Source organism: Nerophis ophidion, linkage group LG01 (assembly GCF_033978795.1).
Source record: "Nerophis ophidion isolate RoL-2023_Sa linkage group LG01, RoL_Noph_v1.0, whole genome shotgun sequence".
NCBI classification, from domain to species: Eukaryota; Metazoa; Chordata; class Actinopteri; order Syngnathiformes; family Syngnathidae; genus Nerophis; species Nerophis ophidion.
In genome coordinates, this window is record NC_084611.1 from 90,001 (window position 1) to 112,598 (window position 22,598).

Here is a 22,598-nt window from a genome sequence, read left to right on the forward strand (position 1 = left end):
CTTTTAGCAAAAATATGGCAATATGGTGAAATGATGAAGTATGACACATAGAATGGAGCTGCTATCCCCGTTTAAATAAGAACATCTCATTTCAGTAGGCCTTTAACATCACACATGGGACCCTTTAGTAAGTATGCATTGTTTTAGTTATATTGTAAAACTTACAAACATTGCTTGGAGTAATGAATGAAGAATGCTTTCGAGCTGAAACGCTATGGAGGGTTATACTTCCAGTGCAAGGCACAAAGCAGGAAGTACATTTGCAGCAACTAGGACCAAGGAAAGTTGTGGAGTCGCGACCGTGTGACATGTTGTGTGTCTGCATCCGTTAGAGCAGTGCTTCTCAACCTTTCTTCAGTCATGTACCCCCTGTCAACATGTTTTTACTTCAAGTACCCCCTAATCACAGCAAAGCATTTTTGGTTGAAGAAAAGAGATAAAGAAGTAAAATACAGCACTATGTCATCACTTTATCATTTATTAAATTGTATAAGAGTGCAAAATATTGCTCATTTGTAGTGGTCTTTCTTCAACTATTTGGAAAAAAGATATAAAAATGAGTAAAAACTTGTTGAAAAATAAACACGTGATTAAATGATAAATGCAGATTTCTCCACATAGAAGTAATCCTCAACTTAAAGTGTCCTCTTTGGGGATTGTAATAGAGATCCATCTGGATTCATCAACTTACTTCTAAACATTTCTTCACAAAAAAAGACATCTTTAACATCAATATTTATGGAACATGTCCACAAAAAATCTAGCTGTCAACAGTGAATATTGCATTGTTGTATTTCTTTTCACACTTTATCAACTTACATTCATATTTTATTGAAGTATTATTCAATACATATATTTATAAAGAATGTTTTCATTGTTGCTATTTTTAGAATATTTTTAAAAAACTCTCCCGTACCCCTTGTCATACCTTCAAGTACCCCCAGGGGTGCACGTACCCCCATTTGAGAACCACTGCGTTAGAGGAATATTTTCCCATCTTTGACTGCTAGAAATGATTGGTTTAGGCCCGGGTTCTTCTCCAAGAAGGTAAACACAATGAACGCACCTTCTGATTCTTATCTTTGTATCTCTTTTATGTTGCAGAGGTAGAGGCAGCAGGAAGGAGACCATGAGGCGAGTCCAAGGACTTCACTTTTGGTTTTTCATCTCTGCTAAGGTGGTGCCGCAAGTTGGACAAAATCATGTGAAAATTGGTCCCAGCGCCTTATTGATACTCTTTTTCTACTTCCTGTAAGTCAACACTCTTCTAGTCAGTCTACTCTTTCTACTTCCTGTAAGTGAAGACTCTTCTAGTGAGTCTACTCTTTTTCTACTTCCTGTAAATCAACACTCTTCTAGTCAGTCTACTCTTTCTACTTCCTGTAAGTCAACACTCTTCTAGTCAGTCTAGTGTTTGTACTTCCTGTAAGTGAAGACTCTTCTAGTCAGTCTAGTGTTTGTACTTCCTGTAAGTCAAGACTCTTCTAGTCAGTCTACTCTTTCTACTTCCTGTAAGTGAAGACTCTTCTAGTCAGTCTAGTGTTTGTACTTCCTGTAAGTGAAGACTCTTCTAGTCAGTCTAGTGTTTGTACTTCCTGTAAGTGAAGACTCTCCTAGTCAGTCTAGTGTTTGTACTTCCTGTAAGTGAAGACTCTTCTAGTCAGTCTAGTGTTTGTACTTCCTGTAAGTGAAGACTCTTCTAGTCAGTCTAGTGTTTGTACTTCCTGTAAGTGAAGACTCTTCTAGTCAGTCTAGTGTTTGTACTTCCTGTAAGTGAAGACTCTCCTAGTCAGTCTAGTGTTTGTACTTCCTGTAAGTCAAGACTCTTCTAGTCAGTCTAGTGTTTGTACTTCCTGTAAGTGAAGACTCTTCTAGTCAGTCTAGTGTTTGTACTTCCTGTAAGTGAAGACTCTCCTAGTCAGTCTAGTGTTTGTACTTCCTGTAAGTGAAGACTCTTCTAGTCAGTCTAGTGTTTGTACTTCTTGTAAGTGAAGACTCTTGTAGTCAGTCTAGTGTTTGTACTTCCTGTAAGTGAAGACTCTTCTAGTCAGTCTACTCTTTCTACTTCCTGTAAGTGAAGACTCTTCTAGTGAGTCTACTCTTTTTCTACTTCCTGTAAATCAACACTCTTCTAGTCAGTCTACTCTTTCTACTTCCTGTAAGTCAACACTCTTCTAGTCAGTCTAGTGTTTGTACTTCCTGTAAGTGAAGACTCTTCTAGTCAGTCTAGTGTTTGTACTTCCTGTAAGTGAAGACTCTTCTAGTCAGTCTACTCTTTTTCTACTTCCTGTAAATCAACACTCTTCTAGTCAGTCTACTCTTTCTACTTCCTGTAAGTCAACACTCTTCTAGTCAGTCTAGTGTTTGTACTTCCTGTAAGTGAAGACTCTTCTAGTCAGTCTAGTGTTTGTACTTCCTGTAAGTGAAGACTCTCCTAGTCAGTCTAGTGTTTGTACTTCCTGTAAGTGAAGACTCTTCTAGTCAGTCTAGTGTTTGTACTTCCTGTAAGTGAAGACTCTTCTAGTCAGTCTAGTGTTTGTACTTCCTGTAAGTGAAGACTCTCCTAGTCAGTCTAGTGTTTGTACTTCCTGTAAGTCAAGACTCTTCTAGTCAGTCTAGTGTTTGTACTTCCTGTAAGTGAAGACTCTTCTAGTCAGTCTAGTGTTTGTACTTCCTGTAAGTGAAGACTCTCCTAGTCAGTCTAGTGTTTGTACTTCCTGTAAGTGAAGACTCTTGTAGTCAGTCTAGTGTTTGTACTTCCTGTAAGTGAAGACTCTCGTAGTCAGTCTAGTGTTTGTACTTCCTGTAAGTGAAGACTCTTGTAGTCAGTCTAGTGTTTGTACTTCCTGTAAGTGAAGACTCTTCTAGTCAGTCTAGTGTTTGTACTTCCTGTAAGTGAAGACTCTCCTAGTCAGTCTAGTGTTTGTACTTCCTGTAAGTGAAGACTCTTCTAGTCAGTCTAGTGTTTGTACTTCCTGTAAGTGAACACTCTTCTAGTCAGTCTAGTGTTTGTACTTCCTGTAAGTGAAGACTCTTCTAGTCAGTCTAGTGTTTGTACTTCCTGTAAGTGAAGACTCTTCTAGTCAGTCTAGTGTTTGTACTTCCTGTAAGTGAAGACTCTTCTAGTCAGTCTAGTGTTTGTACTTCCTGTAAGTGAAGACTCTTCTAGTCAGTCTAGTATTTGTACTTCCTGTAAGTGAAGACTCTTGTAGTCAGTCTAGTGTTTGTACTTCCTGTAAGTGAAGACTCTTGTAGTCAGTCTAGTGTTTGTACTTCCTGTAAGTGAAGACTCTTCTAGTCAGTCTAGTGTTTGTACTTCCTGTAAGTGAAGACTCTTCTAGTCAGTCTAGTGTTTGTACTTCCTGTAAGTGAAGACTCTTGTAGTCAGTCTAGTGTTTGTACTTCCTGTAAGTGAAGACTCTCCTAGTCAGTCTAGTGTTTGTACTTCCTGTAAGTCAACACTCTTCTAGTCAGTCTACTCTTTTTCTACTTCCTGTAAGTCAACACTCTTCTAGTCAGTCTACTCTTTCTACTTCCTGTAAGTGAAGACTCTTCTAGTCAGTCTACTCTTTTTCTACCTCCTGTAAGTCAACACTCTTCTAGTCAGTCTAGTGTTTGTACTTCCTGTAAGTCAACACTCTTCTAGTCAGTCTAGTGTTTGTACTTCCTGTAAGTGAAGACTCTTCTAGTCAGTCTAGTGTTTGTACTTCCTGTAAGTGAACACTCTTCTAGTCAGTCTAGTGTTTGTACTTCCTGTAAGTGAAGACTCTTCTAGTCAGTCTAGTGTTTGTACTTCCTGTAAGTGAAGACTCTTCTAGTCAGTCTAGTGTTTGTACTTCCTGTAAGTGAAGACTCTTGTAGTCAGTCTAGTGTTTGTACTTCCTGTAAGTGAAGACTCTTCTAGTCAGTCTAGTGTTTGTACTTCCTGTAAGTCAAGACTCTTCTAGTCAGTCTAGTGTTTGTACTTCCTGTAAGTGAAGACTCTCCTAGTCAGTCTAGTGTTTGTACTTCCTGTAAGTCAACACTCTTCTAGTCAGTCTAGTATTTGTACTTCCTGTAAGTGAAGACTCTTCTAGTCAGTCTAGTGTTTGTACTTCCTGTAAGTGAAGACTCTTCTAGTCAGTCTAGTGTTTGTACTTCCTGTAAGTGAAGACTCTTCTAGTCAGTCTAGTGTTTGTACTTCCTGTAAGTGAAGCCTCTTCTAGTCAGTCTAGTGTTTGTACTTCCTGTAAGTGAAGACTCTTCTAGTCAGTCTAGTGTTTGTACTTCCTGTAAGTGAAGACTCTTCTAGTCAGTCTAGTGTTTGTACTTCCTGTAAGTGAAGACTCTTCTAGTCAGTCTAGTGTTTGTACTTCCTGTAAGTGAAGACTCTTCTAGTCAGTCTAGTGTTTGTACTTCCTGTAAGTGAAGACTCTTGTAGTCAGTCTAGTGTTTGTACTTCCTGTAAGTGAAGACTCTTCTAGTCAGTCTAGTGTTTGTACTTCCTGTAAGTGAAGACTCTTCTAGTCAGTCTAGTGTTTGTACTTCCTGTAAGTGAAGACTCTTCTAGTCAGTCTAGTGTTTGTACTTCCTGTAAGTCAACACTCTTCTAGTCAGTCTAGTATTTGTACTTCCTGTAAGTGAAGACTCTTCTAGTCAGTCTAGTGTTTGTACTTCCTGTAAGTGAAGACTCTTCTAGTCAGTCTAGTGTTTGTACTTCCTGTAAGTGAAGACTCTTCTAGTCAGTCTACTCTTTTTCTACTTCCTGTAAGTCAACACTCTTCTAGTCAGTCTACTCTTTCTACTTCCTGTAAGTCAACACTCTTCTAGTCAGTCTAGTGTTTGTACTTCCTGTAAGTGAAGACTCTTCTAGTCAGTCTAGTGTTTGTACTTCCTGTAAGTGAAGACTCTTCTAGTCAGTCTAGTGTTTGTACTTCCTGTAAGTGAAGACTCTTGTAGTCAGTCTAGTGTTTGTACTTCCTGTAAGTGAAGACTCTTCTAGTCAGTCTAGTGTTTGTACTTCCTGTAAGTGAAGACTCTTCTAGTCAGTCTAGTGTTTGTACTTCCTGTAAGTGAAGACTCTTGTAGTCAGTCTAGTGTTTGTACTTCCTGTAAGTGAAGACTCTTCTAGTCAGTCTAGTGTTTGTACTTCCTGTAAGTGAAGACTCTTCTAGTCAGTCTAGTGTTTGTACTTCCTGTAAGTGAAGACTCTTCTAGTCAGTCTAGTGTTTGTACTTCCTGTAAGTGAAGACTCTCCTAGTCAGTCTAGTGTTTGTACTTCCTGTAAGTGAAGACTCTTCTAGTCAGTCTAGTGTTTGTACTTCCTGTAAGTGAAGACTCTTCTAGTCAGTCTAGTGTTTGTACTTCCTGTAAGTGAAGACTCTTCTAGTCAGTCTAGTATTTGTACTTCCTGTAAGTGAAGACTCTTGTAGTCAGTCTAGTGTTTGTACTTCCTGTAAGTGAAGACTCTTGTAGTCAGTCTAGTGTTTGTACTTCCTGTAAGTGAAGACTCTTGTAGTCAGTCTAGTGTTTGTACTTCCTGTAAGTGAAGACTCTCCTAGTCAGTCTAGTGTTTGTACTTCCTGTAAGTCAACACTCTTCTAGTCAGTCTACTCTTTTTCTACTTCCTGTAAGTCAACACTCTTCTAGTCAGTCTACTCTTTCTACTTCCTGTAAGTGAAGACTCTTCTAGTCAGTCTACTCTTTTTCTACTTCCTGTAAGTCAACACTCTTCTAGTCAGTCTAGTGTTTGTACTTCCTGTAAGTCAACACTCTTCTAGTCAGTCTAGTGTTTGTACTTCCTGTAAGTGAAGACTCTTCTAGTCAGTCTAGTGTTTGTACTTCCTGTAAGTGAACACTCTTCTAGTCAGTCTAGTGTTTGTACTTCCTGTAAGTGAAGACTCTTCTAGTCAGTCTAGTGTTTGTACTTCCTGTAAGTGAAGACTCTTCTAGTCAGTCTAGTGTTTGTACTTCCTGTAAGTGAAGACTCTTGTAGTCAGTCTAGTGTTTGTACTTCCTGTAAGTGAAGACTCTTCTAGTCAGTCTAGTGTTTGTACTTCCTGTAAGTCAAGACTCTTCTAGTCAGTCTAGTGTTTGTACTTCCTGTAAGTGAAGACTCTCCTAGTCAGTCTAGTGTTTGTACTTCCTGTAAGTGAAGACTCTTCTAGTCAGTCTAGTGTTTGTACTTCCTGTAAGTGAAGACTCTTCTAGTCAGTCTAGTGTTTGTACTTCCTGTAAGTGAAGACTCTTCTAGTCAGTCTAGTGTTTGTACTTCCTGTAAGTGAAGCCTCTTCTAGTCAGTCTAGTGTTTGTACTTCCTGTAAGTGAAGACTCTTCTAGTCAGTCTAGTGTTTGTACTTCCTGTAAGTGAAGACTCTTCTAGTCAGTCTAGTGTTTGTACTTCCTGTAAGTCAACACTCTTCTAGTCAGTCTAGTGTTTGTACTTCCTGTAAGTGAAGACTCTTGTAGTCAGTCTAGTGTTTGTACTTCCTGTAAGTGAAGACTCTTTTAGTCAGTCTAGTGTTTGTACTTCCTGTAAGTGAAGACTCTTCTAGTCAGTCTAGTGTTTGTACTTCCTGTAAGTGAAGACTCTTGTAGTCAGTCTAGTGTTTGTACTTCCTGTAAGTGAAGACTCTTCTAGTCAGTCTAGTGTTTGTTCTTCCTGTAAGTGAAGACTCTTGTAGTCAGTCTAGTGTTTGTACTTCCTGTAAGTGAAGACTCTTCTAGTCAGTCTAGTGTTTGTTCTTCCTGTAAGTGTAGACTCTTCTAGTCAGTCTATTGTTTGTACTTCCTGTAAGTGAAGACTCTTCTAGTCAGTCTAGTGTTTGTACTTCCTGTAAGTGAAGACTCTTCTAGTCAGTCTAGTGTTTGTTCTTCCTGTAAGTGAAGACTCTTCTAGTCAGTCTAGTGTTTGTACTTCCTGTAAGTGAAGACTCTTCTAGTCAGTCTAGTGTTTGTTCTTCCTGTAAGTGAAGACTCTCCTAGTCAGTCTAGTGTTTGTACTTCCTGTAAGTGAAGACTCTTCTAGTCAGTCTAGTGTTTGTACTTCCTGTAAGTGAAGACTCTTCTAGTCAGTCTAGTGTTTGTTCTTCCTGTAAGTGAAGACTCTTCTAGTCAGTCTAGTGTTTGTTCTTCCTGTAAGTGAAGACTCTCCTAGTCAGTCTAGTGTTTGTACTTCCTGTAAGTGAAGACTCTTCTAGTCAGTCTAGTGTTTGTACTTCCTGTAAGTGAAGACTCTTCTAGTCAGTCTAGTGTTTGTACTTCCTGTAAGTGAAGACTCTTGTAGTCAGTCTAGTGTTTGTACTTCCTGTAAGTGAAGACTCTTCTAGTCAGTCTAGTGTTTGTACTTCCTGTAAGTGAAGACTCTTCTAGTCAGTCTAGTGTTTGTACTTCCTGTAAGTGAAGACTCTTCTAGTCAGTCTAGTGTTTGTACTTCCTGTAAGTCAACACTCTTCTAGTCAGTCTAGTGTTTGTACTTCCTGTAAGTGAAGACTCTTGTAGTCAGTCTAGTGTTTGTACTTCCTGTAAGTCAACACTCTTCTAGTCAGTCTAGTGTTTGTACTTCCTGTAAGTGAAGACTCTTCTAGTCAGTCTAGTGTTTGTACTTCCTGTAAGTGAAGACTCTTCTAGTCAGTCTAGTGTTTGTACTTCCTGTAAGTGAAGACTCTTGTAGTCAGTCTAGTGTTTGTACTTCCTGTAAGTGAAGACTCTTCTAGTCAGTCTAGTGTTTGTTCTTCCTGTAAGTGAAGACTCTTGTAGTCAGTCTAGTGTTTGTACTTCCTGTAAGTGAAGACTCTTCTAGTCAGTCTAGTGTTTGTACTTCCTGTAAGTGAAGACTCTTGTATTGAGACCACCTGAGACGTTGCAGTGTGGTCCCTAAAGTGTGTGTTTCTAGTCACCTGGTACCAGCTGTAGGCTCGATCAGAGGGGTTGATGAGCAAGGTGATGATCTTGGCTTTGGGCAGCAGAGCAGCAGAGCGCCGCGGGGACTCCTCGGAGGGGAAGTAGTTTGCACTTTTCTCAAAGAGGAAGTCGGTGCTGACGTTGGAGGGCACAGGGAAGAAGTCCATGTACCTGGCGCCAGGAACACACACATTTGTGTTTTCTTTGGAAGCTCACATTCATAATGGGACACATCTCTGTATGCTCTGGAGCATAATTTGCATAGATCATCAAGTAGTAGACGGCACAACACTAGCAAGGTTGTGCTAGCGCTCAGTCAGCATAATTGCTGCTGATTGTTAACAACACACCTTCCCAAGCGCACATTAACTTCATACAAAGCAATTACTGCACCATATTTGGCAAGTGATTCCAGAAGTACACCAGGAGGTTGCCTACAGCCACAGCTGTTCATGCCAGTGTCTTTTCTTGATGTGGCGTTAATGCTAAACCTCTGTGGTTATTTTCTTTTGTAAAGCATGCGCCCGCCAACTAGAGGAGACTCTTGTTGATGAAACACAGAAGCTGATCACAGCTTTGAATATTCCTAAATCAGGATTAATCACAGGTTGGAATGTGGATTATTCCAATAATCGCAGGTTTGTATGTAAATTAATGACTATCAATGACATATTTTATGTGTATTAATAACTATTAATCACAGGTTTGTAAGTGGGATTAATTCCAATAATCGCAGGTTTGTATGTGGATTAATGACTATTAATCAGAGGTTGGAATGTGGATTATTCCAATAATCGCAGGTTTGTATGTAAATTAATGACTATCAGTGACATATTTTATGTGTATTAATGACTATTAATCACAGGTTTGTAAGTGGGATTAATTCCAATAATCGCAGGTTTGTATGTGGATTAATGACTATTAATCACAGGTTGGAATGTGGATTATTCCAATAATCGCAGGTTTGTATGTAAATTAATGACTATCAGTGACATATTTTATGTGTATTAATGACTATTAATCACAGGTTGGAATGTGGATTATTCCAATAATCGCAGGTTTGTATGTGGATTAATGACTATTAAACGCAGGTTTGTATGTGGATTATTTCAATAATCGCAGGTTTGTATGTGGATTAATGACTATTAAACGCAGGTTTGTATGTGGATTATTTCAATAATCGCAGGTTTGTATGTAAATTAATGACTATCAGTGACATATTTTATGTGTATTAATGACTATTAATCACAGGTTGGAATGTGGATTATTCCAATAATCGCAGGTTTGTATGTGGATTAATGACTATTAAACGCAGGTTTGTATGTGGATTATTTCAATAATCGCAGGTTTGTATGTGGATTAATGACTATTAAACGCAGGTTTGTATGTGGATTATTTCAATAATCGCAGGTTTGTATGTGGATTAATGACTATTAAACGCAGGTTTGTATGTGGATTATTCCAATAATCGCAGGTTTGTATGTAAATTAATGACTATCAGTGACATATTTTATGTGTATTAATGACTATTAATCACAGGTTGGAATGTGGATTATTCCAATAATCGCAGGTTTGTATGTGGATTAATGACTATTAAACGCAGGTTTGTATGTGGATTATTTCAATAATCGCAGGTTTGTATGTGGATTAATGACTATTAAACGCAGGTTTGTATGTGGATTATTTCAATAATCGCAGGTTTGTATGTAAATTAATGACTATCAATGACATATTTTATGTGTATTAATGACTATTAATCACAGGTTTGTAAGTGTGATTAATTCCAATAATCGCAGGTTTGTATGTAAATTAATGACTATCAGTGACATATTTTATGTGTATTAATGACTATTAATCACAGGTTGGAATGTGGATTATTCCAATAATCGCAGGTTTGTATGTGGATTAATGACTATTAAACGCAGGTTGGAATGTGGATTATTCCAATAATCGCAGGTTTGTATGTGGATTAATGACTATTAAACACAGGTTTGTATGTGGATTATTTCAATAATCGCAGGTTTGTATGTGGATTAATGACTATTAAACGCAGGTTTGTATGTGGATTATTTCAATAATCGCAGGTTTGTATGTGGATTAATGACTATTAAACGCAGGTTTGTATGTGGATTATTTCAATAATCGCAGGTTTGTATGTGGATTCATTACAATTAATGACATATTGTATGTGTATTAATGAATATTGATCACAGGTCTGTATGTGAAGTGAAGTGAATTATATTTATATAGCACTTTTCTCTAGTGACTCAAAGCGCTTTACATAGTGAAAGCCAATATCTAAATTACATTTAAACCAGTCTGGGCGGCACTGGGAGCAGGTGGGTAAAGTGTCTTGCCCAAGGGCACAACGGCAGTGACTAGGATGCCAGAAGTGGGAATTGAACCTGCAACCCCCAAGTTGCTGGCACGGCCACTCTACCAACCGAGCTATGCCGCCCCATGTGGATTCATTACTATTGATCAGAGATTTTATGTGGATCAATGACTATTAATCACATATTTTATGTGGATTAATTATTATTAATCACAGGTTTGTATGTGGATTAATAACTATTAATCACATATTTTATGTGGATTAATGACTATTAATCACAGGTGTGTATGTGGATTAATGACTATTAATCACAGGTTTGTATGTGAATTAATGACTATTAATCACATATTTTATGTGGATTAATGACTATTAATCACAGGTGTGTATGTGGATTAATGACTATTAATCACAGGTTTGTATGTGGATTAATAACTATTAATCACATATTTTATGTGGATTAATGACTATTAATCACAGGTGTGTATGTGGATTAATGACTATTAATCACATATTTTATGTGGATTGATGACTATTAATCACAGGTTTGTATGTGGATTAATGACTATTAATCACAGGTTTGTATGTGAATTAATGACTATTAATCACATATTTTATGTGGATTAATGACTATTAATCACAGGTTTGTATGTGGGTTAATGACTATTAATCACATATTTTATGTGGATTAATGACTATTAATCACAGGTTTGTATGTGGGTTAATGACTATTAATCACATATTTTATGTGGGTTAATGACTATTAATCACATATTTTATGTGGATTAATGACTATTAATCACAGGTTTGTATGTGCGTTAATGACTATTAATCACATATTTTATGTGGATTAATGACTATTAATCACTGGTTTGTATGTGGATAAATGATTATTAATCACAGGTTTGCATGTGGATTAATCACAATTGGTCACATGTTTGAATGTGGATTACTCATGAGTGATTGCAGATTAAATTGTAGATTAGTCATGATTAATCACAGGTTGAGTGTATATCAATCATGATTATTCACAAGTTTAAAGGTGAAATGCTCTCGATTGAATCAATCACAGGTTTGACTGTGAATGACTGTGAATTTAAATATAGATTAGTCATGATTAATCACAAGTTTAAATATAGATTAGTCATGATTAATCACAGGTTTGAATGTGGATTAATAAATATGAATTAATGGTTTGGTATTGGATTAATTACAATGAATCACTCCCTCACATAATTCAAATGATCTTCAAAGACCCCTTAGTTGGACAAGGGAGTGAAATGTGATTCATCTACCACATAGATGAACAAAATAGTTGATAGTGATTGATCACATGAATCAACATGTTATTTTCCCTGGAACTCAAACTAGTTTTGATTAATGTCTGCCTTGTCAGAAATCCTATCGTCCACTTGTGTGGGACACGGTGAGATGTGGTAATATCGTCCACTTGTGTGGGACCCGGTGAGATGTGGTAATATCGTCCACCTGTGTGGGACACGGTGAGATGTGGTAATATCGTCCACCTGTGTGGGACACGGTGAGATGTGGTGATATCGTCCACTTGTGTGGGACACGGTGAGATGTGGTGATATCGTCCACCTGTGTGGGACACGGTGAGATGTGGTAATATCGTCCACCTGTGTGGGACACGGTGAGATGTGGTGATATCGTCCACCTGTGTGGGACACGTTGAGATGTGGTAATATCGTCCACTTGTGTGGGACACGGTGAGATGTGGTGATATCGTCCACCTGTGTGGGACACGGTGAGATGTGGTAATATCATCCACGTGTGGGACACGGTGAGATGTGGTGATATCGTCCACCTGTGTGGGACCCGGTGAGATGTGGTGATATCGTCCACCCGTGTGGGACCCGGTGAGATGTGGTGATACCGTCCACCTGTGTGGGACACGGTGAGATGTGGTAATATCGTCCACCTGTGTGGGACACGGTGAGATGTGGTAATATCGTCCACTTGTGTGGGACACGATGAGATGTCTTGATATCGTCCACCTGTGTGGGACACGGTGAGATGTGGTAATATCATCCACCTGTGTGGGACACGGTGAGATGTGGTAATATCGTCCACTTGTGTGGGACACGGTGAGATGTGGTAATATCGTCCACTTGTGTGGGACCCGGTGAGATGTGGTAATATCGTCCACCTGTGTGGGACACGGTGAGATGTGGTGATATCGTCCACCTGTGAGGGACCCGGTGAGATGTGGTAATATCGTCCACCTGTGTGGGACACGGTGAGATGTGGTAATATCGTCCACCTGTGTGGGACACGGTGAGATGTGGTAATATCGTCCACTTGTGTGGGACATGGTGAGATGTGGTAATATCGTCCACCTGTGTGGGACCCGGTGAGATGTGGTAATATCGTCCACTTGTGTGGGACCCGGTGAGATGTGGTAATATCGTCCACCTGTGTGGGACACGGTGAGATGTGGTGATATCGTCCACCTGTGAGGGACCCGGTGAGATGTGGTAATATCGTCCACCTGTGTGGGACACGGTGAGATGTGGTAATATCGTCCACCTGTGTGGGACACGGTGAGATGTGGTAATATCGTCCACTTGTGTGGGACATGGTGAGATGTGGTAATATCGTCCACCTGTGTGGGACACGGTGAGATGTGGTAATATCGTCCACTTGTGTGGGACATGGTGAGATGTGGTAATATCGTCCACCTGTGTGGGACACGGTGAGATGTGGTAATATCGTCCACCTGTGAGGGACACGGTGAGATGTGGTAATATCGTCCACTTGTGTGGGACATGGTGAGATTTGGTAATATCGTCCACCTGTGTGGAACACGGTGAGATGTGGTAATATCATCCACCTGTGTGGGACACGGTGAGATGTGGTAATATCGTCCACTTGTGTGGGACCCGGTGAGATGTGGTAATATTGTCCACCTGTGTGGGACACGGTGAGATGTGGTAATATCATCCACCTGTGTGGGACACGGTGAGATGTGGTAATATCGTCCACCTGTGTGGGACACGGTGAGATGTGGTAATATCGTCCACCTGTGTGGGACACGGTGAGATGTGGTAATATCGTCCACTTGTGTGGGACCCGGTGAGATGTGGTAGTATCGTCCACCTGTGTGGGACACGGTGAGATGTGGTAATATCGTCCACTTGTGTGGGACACAGTGAGATTTGGTAATATCGTCCACCTGTGTGGGACACGGTGAGATGTGGTAATATCGTCCACTTGTGTGGGACCCGGTGAGATGTGGTAGTATCGTCCACCTGTGTGGGACACGGTGAGATGTGGTAATATCGTCCACCTGTGTGGGACCCGGTGAGATTTGGTAATATCGTCCACCTGTGTGGGACACGGTGAGATGTGGTAATATCGTCCACCTGTGTGGGACACGGTGAGATGTGGTAATATCGTCCACTTGTGTGGGACACGGTGAGATGTGGTGATATCGTCCACCTGTGTGGGACACGGTGAGATGTGGTAATATCGTCCACTTGTGTGGGACACGGTGAGATGTGGTAATATCATCCACCTGTGTGGGACACGGTGAGATGTGGTAATATCGTCCACCTGTGTGGGACACGGTGAGATGTGGTAATATCGTCCACTTGTGTGGGACACGGTGAGATGTGGTGATATCGTCCACCTGTGTGGGACACGGTGAGATGTGGTAATATCATCCACCTGTGTGGGACACGGCTAGATGTGGTGATATCGTCCACCTGTGTGGGACACGGTGAGATGTGGTAATATCGTCCACCTGTGTGGGACACGGTGAGATGTGGTAATATCGTCCACCTGTGTGGGACACGGTGAGATGTGGTAATATCGTCCACCTGTGTGGGACACGGTGAGATGTGGTGATATCGTCCACCTGTGAGGGACACGGTGAGATGTGGTAATATCGTCCACTTGTGTGGGACATGGTGAGATTTGGTAATATCGTCCACCTGTGTGGAACACGGTGAGATGTGGTAATATCATCCACCTGTGTGGGACACGGTGAGATGTGGTAATATCGTCCACTTGTGTGGGACCCGGTGAGATGTGGTAATATTGTCCACCTGTGTGGGACACGGTGAGATGTGGTAATATCATCCACCTGTGTGGGACACGGTGAGATGTGGTAATATCGTCCACCTGTGTGGGACACGGTGAGATGTGGTAATATCGTCCACCTGTGTGGGACACGGTGAGATGTGGTAATATCGTCCACTTGTGTGGGACCCGGTGAGATGTGGTAGTATCGTCCACCTGTGTGGGACACGTTGAGATGTGGTAATATCGTCCACTTGTGTGGGACACAGTGAGATTTGGTAATATCGTCCACCTGTGTGGGACACGGTGAGATGTGGTAATATCGTCCACTTGTGTGGGACACGGTGAGACGTGGTAATATTGTCCACCTGTGTGGGACACGGTGAGATGTGGTAATATCGTCCACTTGTGTGGGACCCGGTGAGATGTGGTAATATCGTCCACCTGTGTGGGACACGGTGAGATGTGGTAATATCGTCCACTTGTGTGGGACACGGTGAGACGTGGTAATATTGTCCACCCGTGTGGGACACGGTGAGATGTGGTAATATCGTCCACCTGTGTGGGACACGGTGAGATGTGGTGATATCATCCACTTGTGTGGGACCCGGTGAGATGTGGTAATATCGTCCACTTGTGTGGGACCCGGTGAGATGTCTTGATATCGTCCACCTGTGTGGGACACGGTGAGATGTCTTGATATCGTCCACTTGTGTGGGACACGGTGAGATGTGGTGATATCGTCCTCACCAGTCGATGCCTTTGTGGTAGTTGTCGGTGTTGAAGAAGTGCACCTCCTCATAAGTCTTGGGACGGGGGAAGTTGCTGGAGACGGAGGGATGCATGAGGAGGAAGAGATAAAGTGCGGTGGTCCCTGCAAGAAAGGGGCGTGGTTAAGGCTGAGGAGTGGCAGGTGAAGTCACCTGATGATCTGATGGCCACATGGTTCCACTTGGTCAGCATTTGTTCATTCTCTCATGGAGGCCACGCCTCTATGACATCACCAGTCTTTGAATCGGAGCTGCTGGGAGCTGTTGCTATAGTAACCGGCCCTCGGCTGAGTGTTTTGGTTTCTTTAAAAGAAGAGAAAGTTCAGTTTGCACACTACTTTAAAGTCTGTTGACTTTTATGCTAGTGTTTTTTTCCTTTTGCACCATGACTAGGGAAGGTTGTTAGGATTGTGCCATATAAGTAAATGCTGTGCTGCAATTACGTAAGTGCTCCAGGTAATCCACTCACATTGTCCACAAACTAGCAGCACATAGTAGCATTCACAGACTACTTTTTAGCTGGATAAATGAGGACTAGGTTAGGCTGAGTAGATGAGGACTAGGTCAGGCTGAGCAGATGAGGACTAGGTCAGGCTGAGTAGATGAGGACCAGGTCAGGCTGGATAGATGAGGACTAGGTCAGGCTGAGTAGATGAAGACTAGGTCAGGTTGAATAAATGAGGACTAGGTCAGGGTGAGTAGATGAGGACTAGGTCAGGCTGGATAAATGAGGACTAGGTTAGGCTGAGTAGATGAGGACTAGGTCAGGCTGGATAAATGAGGACTAGGTTAGGCTGAGTAGATGAGGACTAGGTCAGGCTGAGCAGATGAGGACTAGGTCAGGCTGAATAAATGAGGACTAGGTCAGGCTGGATAAATGAGGACCAGGTCAGGCTGAGTAGATGAGGACTAGGTCAGGCTGAGTAGATGAGGACTAGGTCAGGCTGAGTAGATGAGGACCAGGTCAGGCTGGATAAATGAGGACTAGGTCAGGCTGAGTAGATGAGGACTAGGTCAGGCTGAGTAGATGAGGACTAGGTCAGGCTGAGTAGATGAGGACTAGGTCAGGTTGAATAAATGAGGACTAGGTCAGGGTGAGTAGATGAGGACTAGGTCAGGCTGAGTAGATGAGGACTAGGTCAGGGTGAGTAGATGAGGACTAGGTCAGGCTGAGCAGATGAGGACCAGGTCAGGCTGGATAGATGAGGACCAGGTCAGGCTGGATAGATGAGGACCAGGTCAGGCTGAGTAGATGAGGACTAGGTCAGGCTGAATAGATGAGGACTAGGTCAGGCTGAGTAGATGAGGAGTAGGTCAGGTTGAATAAATGAGGACCAGGTCAGGCTGAGTAGATGAGGACCAGGTCAGGCTGGCTAAATGAGGACTAGGTCAAGCTGAGTAGATGAGGACCAGGTCAGGCTGAGTAGATGAGGACCAGGTCAGGCTGAGCAGATGAGGACCAGGTCAGGCTGAGTAGATGAGGACCAGGTCAGGCTGGCTAAATGAGGACTAGGTCAGGCTGAGTAGATGAGGACTAGGTCAGGCTGAGCAGATGAGGACTAGGTCAGGCTGAGTAGATGAGGACCAGGTCAGGCTGGATAGATGAGGACCAGGTCAGGCTGAGTAGATGAGGACTAGGTCAGGCTGAGCAGATGAGGACTAGGTCAGGCTGAGTAGATGAGGACCAGGTCAGGCTGAGTAGATGAGGACCAGGTCAGGCTGAGTAGATGAGGACCAGGTCAGGCTGGATAAATGAGGACTAGGTCAGGCTGAGTAGATGAGGACTAGGTCAGGTGGAATAAATGAGGACTAGGTCAGGGTGAGTAGATGAGGACTAGGTCAGGCTGGATAAATGAGGACTAGGTCAGGCTGATTAGATGAGGACTAGGTCAGGTGGAATAAATGAGGACTAGGTCAGGGTGAGTAGATGAGGACCAGGTCAGGCTGAGTAGATGAGGACCAGGTCAGGCTGAGTAGATGAGGACCAGGTCAGGCTGGATAGATGAGGACTAGGTCAGGGTGAGTAGATGAGGACTAGGTCAGGCTGGATAAATGAGGACTAGGTCAGGCTGAGTAGATGAGGACTAGGTCAGGTTGAATAAATGAGGACTAGGTCAGGGTGAGTAGATGAGGACTAGGTCAGGCTGGATAAATGAGGACTAGGTCAGGCTGAGTAGATGAGGACCAGGTCAGGCTGAATAGATGAGGACTAGGTCAGGGTGAGTAGATGAGGACTAGGTCAGGTTGAATAAATGAGGACTAGGTCAGGGTGAGTAGATGAGGACCAGGTCAGGCTGGATAGATGAGGACCAGGTCAGGCTGAGTAGATGAGGACTAGGTCAGGTGGAATAAATGAGGACTAGGTCAGGCTGAGTAGATGAGGACCAGGTCAGGCTGGATAGATGAGGACCAGGTCAGGGTGAGTAGATGAGGACCAGGTCAGGCTGGATAAATGAGGACTAGGTCAGGCTGAGTAGATGAGGACTAGGTCAGGTGGAATAAATGAGGACTAGGTCAGGGTGAGTAGATGAGGACTAGGTCAGGCTGGATAAATGAGGACTAGGTCAGGCTGGATAAATGAGGACTAGGTCAGGTTGAATAAATGAGGACTAGGTCAGGTTGAATAAATGAGGACTAGGTCAGGGTGAGTAGATGAGGACTAGGTCAGGCTGGATAAATGAGGACTAGGTTAGGCTGAGTAGATGAGGACCAGGTCAGGCTGAATAGATGAGGACTAGGTCAGGGTGAGTAGATGAGGACTAGGTCAGGCTGGATAAATGAGGACTAGGTTAGGCTGAGTAGATGAGGACTAGGTCAAGCTGAGCAGATGAGGACTAGGTCAGGCTGAGTAGATGAGGACCAGGTCAGGCTGAATAGATGAGGACTAGGTCAGGGTGAGTAGATGAGGACTAGGTCAGGCTGGATAAATGAGGACTAGGTCAGGCTGAGTAGATGAGGACTAGGTCAGGTTGAATAAATGAGGACTAGGTCAGGCTGAGTAGATGAGGACCAGGTCAGGCTGGATAAATGAGGACTAGGTCAGGCTGAGTAGATGAGGACTAGGTCAGGTTGAATAAATGAGGACTAGGTCAGGGTGAGTAGATGAGGACTAGGTCAGGCTGGATAAATGAGGACTAGGTTAGGCTGAGTAGATGAGGACTAGGTCAGGCTGAGCAGATGAGGACTAGGTCAGGCTGGATAAATGAGGACTAGGTTAGGCTGAGTAGATGAGGACTAGGTCAGGCTGAGTAGATGAGGACCAGGTCAGGGTGAGTAGATGAGGACCAGGTCAGGCTGAGTAGATGAGGACTAGGTCAGGCTGAATAAATGAGGACTAGGTCAGGGTGAGTAGATGAGGACTAGGTTAGGCTGAGTAGATGAGGACTAGGTCAGGCTGAGTAGATGAGGACCAGGTCAGGGTGAGTAGATGAGGACCAGGTCAGGCTGAGTAGATGAGGACTAGGTCAGGCTGAGCAGATGAGGACTAGGTGAGGTTGAATAAATGAGGACTAGGTTAGGCTGAGTAGATGAGGACTAGGTCAGGCTGAGTAGATGAGGACCAGGTCAGGGTGAGTAGATGAGGACCAGGTCAGGCTGAGTAGATGAGGACTAGGTCAGGCTGAGCAGATGAGGACTAGGTCAGGTTGAATAAATGAGGACTAGGTCAGGCTGAGCAGATGAGGACTAGGTCAGGCTGAGCAGATGAGGACTAGGTCAGGTTGAATAAATGAGGACTAGGTCAGGCTGAGCAGATGAGGACTAGGTCAGGCTGGATAAATGAGGACTAGGTTAGGCTGAGTAGATGAGGACTAGGTCAGGCTGAGCAGATGAGGACTAGGTCAGGTTGAATAAATGAGGACTAGGTCAGGCTGAGCAGATGAGGACTAGGTCAGGCTGAGCAGATGAGGACTAGGTCAGGTTGAATAAATGAGGACTAGGTCAGGCTGAGCAGATGAGGACTAGGTCAGGCTGGATAAATGAGGACTAGGTTAGGCTGAGTAGATGAGGACTAGGTCAGGCTGAGCAGATGAGGACTAGGTCAGGTTGAATAAATGAGGACTAGGTCAGGCTGAGCAGATGAGGACTAGGTCAGGCTGGATAAATGAGGACTAGGTTAGGCTGAGTAGATGAGGACTAGGTCAGGCTGAGCAGATGAGGACTAGGTCAGGTTGAATAAATGAGGACTAGGTCAGGGTGAGTAGATGAGGACTAGGTCAGGCTGGATAAATGAGGACTAGGTCAGGCTGAGTAGATGAGGACCAGGTCAGGCTGGATAGATGAGGACCAGGTCAGGGTGAGTAGATGAGGACCAGGTCAGGCTGAATAGATGAGGACTAGGTCAGGGTGAGTAGATGAGGACTAGGTCAGGCTGGATAAATGAGGACTAGGTCAGGCTGAGTAGATGAGGACCAGGTCAGGGTGGATAGATGAGGACCAGGTCAGGGTGAGTAGATGAGGACTAGGTCAGGTTGAATAAATGAGGACTAGGTCAGGCTGGATAAATGAGGACTAGGTCAGGCTGAGTAGATGAGGACTAGGTCAGGTTGAATAAATGAGGACTAGGTCAGGGTGAGTAGATGAGGACTAGGTCAGGCTGGATAAATGAGGACTAGGTTAGGCTGAGTAGATGAGGACTAGGTCAGGCTGGATAAATGAGGACCAGGTCAGGCTGAGCAGATGAGGACTAGGTCAGGTTGAATAAATGAGGACTAGGTCAGGGTGAGTAGATGAAGACTAGGTCAGGCTGGATAAATGAGGACTAGGTCAGGCTGAGTAGATGAGGACTACGTCAGGTTGAATAAATGAGGACTAGGTCAGGGTGAGTAGATGAGGACTAGGTCAGGCTGGATAAATGAGGACTAGGTCAGGCTGAGTAGATGAGGACCAGGTCAGGCTGGATAGATGAGGACCAGGTCAGGGTGAGTAGATGAGGACCAGGTCAGGCTGAGTAGATGAGGACTAGGTCAGGTTGAATAAATGAGGACTAGGTCAGGCTGAGCAGATGAGGACTAGGTCAGGTGGAATAAATGAGGACTAGGTCAGGCTGAGCAGATGAGGACTAGGTCAGGGTGAGTAGATGAGGACTAGGTCAGGTGGAATAAATGAGGACTAGGTCAGGCTGAGTAGAAAAGTAAGCACTGACCAAATATACCGTGTAGAGAGTGACTTCTAAATAACGCAATGAAGAGAAATGTACACACAGTTGTGTTGTGCTAAAATAAACTCAAGTAATAAAAACTATGTGGAGCTGAACTGGAAGAAAATTAAAGTTGGTCATCATTTTTGCGCTTATGAGACTTCTTTATGATTTTAGCTTCAGACTTCTTCTTTCCTTTTTACTGTTTTATACATACATAGAAACACAACAGAAATAGTTTGCTTACAGGGGACTTACCTGTTTTCTGTGGTCCAACCACCAAGAACTTGGGCAGCCTGTCGCAGGTCTTCTCCTTAGACCAGATGTCTTTATGTCGCTTGTCGTCACAAGGATTCTAAAGCAGAACAACATAGTCGTCACAAGGATTCTAAAGCAGAACAACAGAGGATCTTCAAGTCAAAGATCATCTATGTGCCAGGAGTGTTGCTTCTCATACTGACTTCTAAACCAGCATCTTACTTTCCTATGGCCATGTTGTTTGTAGGTGCAAACACACATTAGTCAAGAGGACTACTGGACCGCCCTATGGCCATGTTGTTTGTAGGTGCAAACACACATTAGTCAAGAGGACTACTGGACCGCCCTATGGCCATGTTGTTTGTAGGTGCAAACACACATTAGTCAAGAGGACTACTGGACCGCCCTATGGCCATGTTGTTTGTAGGTGCAAACACACATTAGTCAAGAGGACTACTGGACCGCCCTATGGCCATGTTGTTTGTAGGTGCAAACACACATTAGTCAAGAGGACTACTGGACCGCCCTATGGCCATGTTGTTTGTAGGTGCAAACACACATTAGTCAAGAGGACTACCGGACCGCCCTATGGCCATGTTGTTTGTAGGTGCAAACACACATTAGTCAAGAGGACTACCGGACCGCCCTATGGCCATGTTGTTTGTAGGTGCAAACACACATTAGTCAAGAGGACTACCGGACCGCCCTATGGCCATGTTGTTTGTAGGTGCAAACACACATTAGTCAAGAGGACTACTGGACCGCCCTATGGCCATGTTGTTTGTAGGTGCAAACACACATTAGTCAAGAGGACTACCGGACCGCCCTATGGCCATGTTGTTTGGAGGTGCAAACACACATTAGTCAAGAGGACTACCGGACCGCCCTATGGCCATGTTGTTTGTAGGTGCAAACACACATTAGTCAAGAGGACTACTGGACCGCCCTATGGCCATGTTGTTTGTAGGTGCAAACACACATTAGTCAAGAGTACTACCGGACCGCCCTATGGCCATGTTGTTTGTAGGTGCAAACACACATTAGTCAAGAGGACTACTGGACCGCCCTATGGCCATGTTGTTTGTAGGTGCAAACACACATTAGTCAAGAGGACTACTGGACCGCCCTATGGCCATGTTGTTTGTAGGTGCAAACACACATTAGTCAAGAGGACTACTGGACCGCCCTATGGCCATGTTGTTTGTAGGTGCAAACACACATTAGTCAAGAGGACTACCGGACCGCCCTATGGCCATGTTGTTTGTAGGTGCAAACACACATTAGTCAAGAGGACTACTGGACCGCCCTATGGCCATGTTGTTTGTAGGTGCAAACACACATTAGTCAAGAGGACTACTGGACCGCCCTATGGCCATGTTGTTTGTAGGTGCAAACACACATTAGTCAAGAGGACTACCGGACCGCCCTATGGCCATGTTGTTTGTAGGTGCAAACACACATTAGTCAAGAGGACTACTGGACCGCCCTATGGCCATGTTGTTTGTAGGTGCAAACACACATTAGTCAAGAATACTACTGGACCGCCCTATGGCCATGTTGTTTGTAGGTGCAAACACACATTAGTCAAGAGGACTACTGGACCGCCCTATGGCCATGTTGTTTGTAGGTGCAAACACACATTAGTCAAGAATACTACTGGACCGCCCTATGGCCATGTTGTTTGTAGGTGCAAACACACATTAGTCAAGAGGACTACCGGACAGCCCTATGGCCATGTTGTTTGTAGGTGCAAACACACATTAGTCAAGAGGACTACTGGACCGCCCTATGGCCATGTTGTTTGTAGGTGCAAACACACATTAGTCAAGAGGACTACTGGACCGCCCTATGGCCATGTTGTTTGTAGGTGCAAACACACATTAGTCAAGAATACTACTGGACCGCCCTATGGCCATGTTGTTTGTAGGTGCAAACACACACTAGTCAAGAGGACTACCGGACCGCCCTATGGCCATGTTGTTTGTAGGTGCAAACACACATTAGTCAAGAGGACTACCGGACCGCCCTATGGCCATGTTGTTTGTAGGTGCAAACACACATTAGTCAAGAGGACTACTGGACCGCCCTATGGCCATGTTGTTTGTAGGTGCAAACACACATTAGTCAAGAGGACTACCGGACCGCCCTATGGCCATGTTGTTTGTAGGTGCAAACA

At 43.6% G+C, this 22,598-nt stretch overlaps 1 protein-coding gene across 3 annotated transcripts in view; it reads right to left on the bottom strand.

Annotated features, from left to right (window-relative positions):
- LOC133562507 (bifunctional heparan sulfate N-deacetylase/N-sulfotransferase 4-like) overlaps nt 1-22,598 on the bottom strand; it is a 195,437-nt gene that overhangs the window by 17,598 nt on the left and 155,241 nt on the right. For all 3 annotated transcript variants that reach the window (XM_061916631.1, XM_061916643.1, XM_061916635.1), the window contains 3 exons: nt 20,423-20,519; nt 15,008-15,131; nt 7,878-8,052 (listed from right to left, as the gene is read on the bottom strand). In XM_061916631.1, coding sequence (XP_061772615.1) covers nt 7,878-8,052; nt 15,008-15,131; nt 20,423-20,519 — 396 coding nt within the window. The remainder of the gene's footprint in view (nt 1-7,877; nt 8,053-15,007; nt 15,132-20,422; nt 20,520-22,598) is intronic.